This window comes from Onychostoma macrolepis, chromosome 05 (assembly GCF_012432095.1).
Source record: "Onychostoma macrolepis isolate SWU-2019 chromosome 05, ASM1243209v1, whole genome shotgun sequence".
In the NCBI taxonomy this organism is placed as follows: domain Eukaryota; kingdom Metazoa; phylum Chordata; class Actinopteri; order Cypriniformes; family Cyprinidae; genus Onychostoma; species Onychostoma macrolepis.
In genome coordinates, this window is record NC_081159.1 from 44,108,115 (window position 1) to 44,115,843 (window position 7,729).

At 35.1% G+C, this 7,729-nt stretch overlaps 1 protein-coding gene across 2 annotated transcripts; it reads right to left on the reverse strand.

Annotated features, from left to right (window-relative positions):
* Positions 1–1,304: 1,304 nt before the first annotated feature.
* Positions 1,305–7,295, reverse strand: LOC131540981 (HAUS augmin-like complex subunit 4). Of its 2 annotated transcripts, none has more exons than XM_058776429.1 (10): positions 7,043–7,188; positions 6,850–6,925; positions 6,578–6,717; positions 5,907–6,035; positions 5,661–5,801; positions 4,593–4,689; positions 4,366–4,511; positions 3,251–3,381; positions 3,106–3,174; positions 1,305–1,723 (listed from the first exon to the last, which is right to left on the reverse strand). In XM_058776429.1, the coding sequence occupies exons 2-10, from the start codon at positions 6,914–6,916 to the stop codon at positions 1,549–1,551; spliced, it is 1,095 nt and encodes a 364-aa protein (XP_058632412.1). In that variant the 5' UTR covers positions 6,917–6,925; positions 7,043–7,188; the 3' UTR covers positions 1,305–1,548. The 2 variants fall into 2 exon arrangements, with proteins under 2 accessions (XP_058632412.1, XP_058632411.1); XM_058776428.1 differs by having other exon boundaries at positions 1,308–1,723; positions 7,148–7,295.
* Positions 7,296–7,729: the final 434 nt, after the last annotated feature.

Sequence of the window (7,729 nt, forward strand, 5' to 3'; positions counted from 1 at the left end):
CTTTTTGAAACCTCCATTTGCCAGTTTAACAGCTCTAAATGTTCTCCTGTAATGCCTGATCATAGACCATAGAAGCCAGTCCCGTTTGAAGTTCCAGTCATGTCTGATACTGAATATGCTGGAGTTTGTGTTTGGATGAGCGAGGAAAATTATTCTCGAAACCCTCCCAAAACAACATGTGCTGATGTAGCTGCTGTTTGAGACTCAACTATTTTCTGCAGTTCTCCAGCTGTGGTCTTGGAGAGTCTTTAGCCGCTCAAACTCTCCTTCTCACCGTGCATTAGGACGATATAGACACACGTCCTCTTCCAGGCAGTTTCCTAACATTTTATGTTGATTGGAAATTCTTAATTATTGCTCTGATGGTGGAAATGGTAATTTTCACTGCTCCAGCTCTTTTCTTAAAGCCACTTCACTAATTTGTGAAGCTCAATTATCTTTTGCTGCACATCAGAAATATATTCTTTGGTTTTTCTCATTGTGATGGATGATGGAGGGAATTTGGGCTTTGTGTTCCTCATATTTATATTTCTGTGAAACAGGAAGCCATGGCTGGATAATTTCATGTTCATAATCATCCTGGAGTGCTCAAAATTGTGAATATGAATGGGAATATACTTCGGAGATATTTTACTCATAAGAATTTCTAGGGGTGCCAATAATTGTGTCCAACATGTATTTGAGAAAAACATTTATTTCCCCTCATTTTAAGTTCTTATTATCCAATTAAAGGTTAGTTTTTTTGTGAATTTTTTTAATAAAAGATCAAAAGGATTAACAATGCAGATTAATTTTCACAGCCTTCTTTGATCATATTTACCAAGGGTGCCGATATTTTTGGCCATAACTGTATGTGTGCTTAATAACAATGTAATATATCATTAAAATTAATGATTTATTACATTATTATATATACTTTTGCACATGAATTCTGTAATATAAAATTCCCACACTTTTTGGGCATAAATAATACTAGTGAAGACATTAGAGGAGATGACAAATAATACATTTTAAAATACTTTAAAAAAATAAATAAAATTCAAAGTTTCAAATGTTTGGAAATCCGAACAAACAAAAAAGGTGAATAATATTAATAACAAATACAATACTCCTCAATACTCTAAATTCTTAAAACAAAATTCTTCTAGAAAATTATATCACATCAAAATAGAACTACATGTTTAAGAAGCAACAATGTTTTGAAACAACATCAATGTCTATAATAACAACCTAAAGTGTGTCATTCAGTAGTTCAGAATAAAAACTACACATTTATTTCTACAATGTTGAAGCCAGATATCAGTAAAATAATAATAATAACAACATCAAGAAAACAAATCAAGTTTGACTTTTTTTATTAATACAGCAGCTGACAGTCAACTTTGACTACACTTGTACTTGTTGATTTCGACTGGTTAATTAGTAAAATAATATTAAATGATCAAGAATAACAAATGAATTCAGAAGCAGGATTCGAATGAATGACCGGACAGAACTGATGAGAGCTTTGACCAGCATTACAGCACAATGCTGAGCTGATTCTGTTATTCATGTGGAGAACTCCTTCAGCGCCCAGGATTTGGTGCTGATTTCCCGTCGCAGTCTTGAATATTCCTCAGCGAGAGCCTCAAACTCCTCGCCGTAGATCTGGAAGGAGGTCAGCTTAGACTCCAGCGTCTGTTTGTCCAGCTCTGAGGATTTCAGCTCCGCTCTCAGCTTCTCCCTGAAAACAATCACAGATCCACAACAGTGACTGATGACTCTGGTTACAAACTCTGAAACAGTGATTGTATGAAGACCTGATTCAAGACCGAACATATAACATATTTCCCTTAAAAATAGTGCACTGATGAATATTGTAAAATATCAGCAGAAATGTGCATTAAAGGGGTCATATGATGTGATTTCAAGTTTTTCTTTCTCTTTGGAGTGTTACAAGCTGTTTGTGCATCGATGAGATCCCTGAAGTTGCAAAGACTAAAGTCTCAAAACCAAAGAGATATTCTTTATAAAAGTTAAGACTCATCCACGCCCCCCTAAAACAACCCAAATGTTCGAATTTGTGCAACGCATTTTATGGACGATAGTTCTGTGAACCTAGGCCATTTCTTAAAAACAAACAAAAAAAACAAAAGGGTCAATTCTGGCTTTGCTCTGACAATCTGGCGATTATGAATTAGCGACTGTAAGTATGTTTTGTTATTAGTTCAAGTATTTGCTATTGACTGTTCAAATGCGGAGTTTTGTGTGTACCGCGTTTCGTGTGTGTGTGTGTGTGTGTGTGTGTGTGTGTGAGGGGAACAGGGTCACATCACAGCGGAGTGTACAGCCCGTCAGAAATTGTCTTAACCGCGGCTTGTGTGCAAATACATACGAGCATCATCACTGTGTCTGTCCCTTTCGGGCTTGAACTGATAAAACTAACTTGAAAGCTGAAGCTCGCGATAATGGAAAGGGGCGTTACATTTCTGACGCGTGCTTGTGGTGTTCGGCCAATCACAATGCACTGGGTCAGCTGGCCAATCAGAGCAGACTGCACTTGTTGGAAGGAGGGGCTTTGTAGAAAACAACGTGTTTGAGAGGCGGGGCATAGAGGAACTACAATAATCTACAGTATTTGAAAAATAATGTGTTTTTTGAGCATTAAAGCATGTCAACATATTCTGTTACACCAAATACACAAAATAACGATCTTTAAAATAGCATCATATGACCCCTTGTCCATATATAGGATTCCATAATTCCTTCCTAACTGACAAAAGTGTTATTTTAATATTATTAGTTTTTATTAATATTAATATTTTGAGTTGGCTTTTATTTTTATATTTTCAGGGTTTACATTTATTTTACATTAGTTTTGTTATGTGCTTGTCATTTTTATCAGTATTTTTTAATTAGAATGATTAAGCTTAATTTAATTTCAGTTGCAGTTTCTATTTATTTTCAGTTAGTAATTTAGTTAATGAGATACTATTATAGTTATGAATATTTTGAATATTTTATACTAATATTTATATTGAATTTATGTTATTTCAATGAACAGAAGTGTTTTTAATAGTTTTCATTAACAGTCCTGCACAGACGGACGCTGCTGGCGTTACTCACGTAATTGTCTTATGAGCCGCTATCTTGTCTCTTGTGTAGGTGTCCAGCTGAACTTCCAGCATCTCGGCTCTGCAGAACAAACTCATCCTCATGAACACGCAGATGATCTCAATATCACATTCAAGAGCACGAGCAGCGATCGTACCTGATCTTCTGCAAACCGATCTCGCATTTGGCCTGGAAGTACTCGATCTTCTTCCGGTCGAGATCTTTCTGAGCCTTGAGCCGGAGATCCAGGACGAGACTCTGAAGGATGTTCATGCTCTTCAGCAGCTCCTGACAAACACACACATCACTGTCACACACTTTCACTGGAAGCGGAACAAGTGCTACTTGGTTTTAAAGTTTTAGTAACTCACTTGTTTTGATTATTGTTTTATATATAGTATCCATTTTTTTGTACTAATTTATATTAATATTTTATTTAGCTTTTATTTTAGTACTTCAAGTTAAACTAAATGAATGAGAAATGTTGCCTTGCCAACTAGATGAAATAAAAATATATATTTTATTTTAGTAAAAGTTTATTTCATTTCAAATAACAAATGTTTTCTTTATGGTTTTAGTTAACTATAATAACCCTAATATCTTCTGTTAAACACAATCTAATTATTTTAAGCCAAGATCAACTTCAACTTTAATTAGTTCATTCATTTTGTTTAAGTTGAGGCACTAAAATCAAATTACTAACCGGAAATAAATAAAAACTGAAACTGAGATAAAAAAATAAATTAAAAAAATTAAACCTAATCAGTAAAAAAAATAAAAAAGACAAAAGCACATTACAAAATTACTAAAACCTAAACTAAAATTAAAATGAAAACTAATTAATTTACTTATATTGCCATACTAGCATCTATGGCTATTTTTATGGCAAGATCAACATATTTGAAAAGAAACAATGAAAAACAAGAAGTGACAACCAACATTATAACATACATAATATTTACCATTTCAATATTTGCTTAAAAATATCTAATAATAAAAAATAAGATTATTCCTGGTGAAACATTTAAAAAAAACATTCAATTCTGAGTAAAAACATTACTTAAATTTCAAAAACTAATTCATTCTTTTGCTTCTACACTACAATTATTTTAAGAGTTGTAAAATTGTGATGAATTATGATGATCTAACATCTGAAAATGCTTTGCACACTTCTGTTTCTTCAGTATGTCTACAGACAGCCTGCGTCACTAACAGGTCTTCAGTGAGTGTGTCGGGTGTCTTGCAGACATGAATGTGTTTCTCTGGACTCACAGACAGGTTCGTGTGTGTTTGTCGCTGCAGTAACGTGACGTTCTCTCGGTTTTTCTCTGTAAGGCTCTCGGCTCTCTTTTGTTCAGCGTCCAGCAGTTCAGGAAGTTTGGAAAGCTTCACGCTCCTGAGACCCTCGCTTTCATTCTCTGAGAGAACAGATCAGATCAAAACCGTCCTAATATCCCATCATTAAACACATCGTGTCTCAGCGGTGTTGATCGGTTTACCCCGCTCCGGCTGATAGTACGTCAGGATACCGACGGCCTTCTTCTTCAGATGCTGCAGGAGCTCTGATGACAACCTCTGCTTCATCTCCACCAGCTCCTGAAGACAAACACGAGATCAGCTTTAAACATCATTCACTGCATCAGAAAACCATTAAAGCACCGATCTGGCTTCAATACAAGCTGCGCTGACACGCGATGAAGTGATCATTACAATAAAAATCACCTGGACTGCAGTTAATATTATTTATATACTATTAGATTTTATTAATATTTTAAATTAGCTTTCATTTGATTTTATTATTTTTTTAATTTAATTTTAATAAGTTTAAGTACTTCTTTTATGTGCTTTTGTCATTTTTATTAGTATTTATTTTACTCAATAGGCTTAATTTTATTTTATTTCAGATTTAGTTATTATTATTATTATTTTATTTCCAATCAGTAATTTTAGTGCTTCAACAAACTTATTTCAGCGTTATTTTAGTATTATTCAGATACTACAGTTTTTATTAATATTTTGAATCGGTTGAATCAGCATTTCATTTAATCTATGCTTAATACCAGCTATCTTTAATCTCTGATTTATGACATCTAAATACTTTGCGGCTTAGACATGCTCATTTACTTAATTATGTTTAAGGGATTATGTCACATAGTTACATTCTTTCAGTCTGACACATTCCAGCACCAGGGTTATTATCATTAACTAAAACTAAAACTATTAAAACATTTTTGTTAATTGAAATGAATCGGAAATAAAATAAAACATATATATATATAAAAACTTAATTAGTTAGTTGCCAAAGTAACAATTCTAACCTTTGTTTAGTTTCCTTAAAAGCATTAAATAACTAACTGGAAATAAAGTAACTAATATTGAAATAAAATAAATATTAATATAAAAAATAATAATAATAATAAAAATGACAAAAGCACATAATACAATTACTTTAAATATAAACTGACGCTAATTAAAAACACTTATATAAATTATAGCGTTGTGTAAATAACGCTCAGAGAGGCAGTGATTTGATGAGCAGCAGTGAAGTGAAGTGAAGGACGCAGCACCTGTTCAGGAGGCATCTGTCTCTGGACTCTTTCTGCAGTCAGTCCCAGAACACCGCTGTGATCTTCACTGCTATCAGAGCTGACCTCCATCTGTTTCACACACTGAGCCACCATCAAACACTGCTCCAGCGTGCTGTAGAACTGAAAACACCGGCACACACGCTGCTTACAGTCTTCTGGAGCATTCACACCACCTCTATACTCATTCAAACACACAGCAGCGGTCTCTGAGGTTGATGTCGGTACCTTGTCCTCCGCTGTCAGAGCGCTGGAGGCTTTACTGAAGCGGGTCTCCTGGACGATTTCTCTCAGGACCCGATGAACGCTCTCCACACGCAGCCAACTCAACCTCTGAGCGTGCAGCTCGCGCTCGGCCTGCAGAACACACACCACAGCTGTTCCTCAACTAAACTACAACTATTAGCACTTATTGCGGTAAAAAAAATCTGCAGAATGTATTTAAATGTGACAAAATGTGTTAAACAGAGACTACGAAGACTTTGATGACTATGTTGGTAGCTGAAAACATATATGAAACAAAATATATAGGCCTAATACTTAATAAATACACAAAGGAGGCTGTGGATATTTAACATATATGATATAATATAATATAATATAGGCTGTTTTTATGAGAGCATAATAACTGAAGAGACTAGCGATGAAGTCTTAAAGAAATAATGACTAGTCTCTAAAATATTCACTTTCCCTGATATATTTATGTACTTTTTAACCCATTTTTACTTTTAAGCATATGCCAGATGCTTTTATCTAAAGTAAGTAACACTGTATTCAAGGTAAACACGGTATTTTATCAGCTCATGCTGTCAGTAGGAATCGAACCCATGACCTGGTGTTGCGAGCACACGCTCTAGTGTTTGTGGTTCTGAGGTGTGCAGGAGTTTGTGGGCTCGGACCTTCTCTCGGTCCCTCCTGAGCTGCTGTGTGAGTCCGGTTCGGTCCACATGCTGCGACAGAGTCGCCAGTAACTTACAGAACCGTGGATTCTGGATCAAATCCTCCTCTGAGATCCGACTCCGAGCAAACGCTGCTAAAACTGACACACAGAGAGACTCTTTATATCCATCACACAATCAGCATCATGCAGAAGCATCACTGAGGGTGAAGAACTACATCTGTGTTCATTAAAGTAAAGTTTGAAACAAAGAAGAGCAAAAGAAGTTCAAACCTTGTTGATGTAAAGTGTCTCCTTTACCGAGAGACGAGACAAACACTGAATCTGTTCTCCGAGACATCACTGACAGCTGACAAATATCATATCGGCATGAAAAAACAATAACACGGTATTAAAAGATGTAAATGTGATTGATATTTGATATCATTTTATAAGAAGAACACAGCCGAACAACTCAGTAAGTTACCCGGATGTTTTACATTTAGTGACCGCTCAATAAAGGTTGGAGAATAACAATTAAATAGAATTATTTATCATTAATGTGTAATTGTTAATTATAATATAAAAAAACCTCAAGGTCCGTCGCGCTGGTACTTTGTTGACATCCACTCTTCTTCTTTATTTTACCGCCAGAACAGCTGATGATCCACGGCGCGTGCGCGACTCTCAGCTGATTGGTTCCCTGCCTGTAATGACGTGGTTTGAACTCTCAGGTTAAACCAATGAGGTTCAGCCATTCTTCTTCTTTCAGCTTATTGGCGGTTGGCAAACTAACTTATAGTGCATTTCCGCCACCTACTGAGATGAGTGTGGAGCAACATTGAGGAGTATAACACATAAAAACAAACAACAACAACAACAAAAATAATTCAAATAATTTTCATTAAATGTGTGAACTTTACAAATTCTAATAATACCTTGAAAACTTGTGAAGAATCTCTTAATAAATTCTGAATTGGTTCAGCCATTGATCCCAAATATCAAATAAAAGTCTCTTGTTGTGCATGAAGCTCAAACTGAAATGCAGCCAATGAAGTCGTAAATAAATATTACGAATGTGTATGTTAGATAATGTGGCATCTTCAATATATAGGCTATGATATATTTAAATATAAAGTCCATTTCCAGTTTTACCAGTTGTCTCAAATAAATT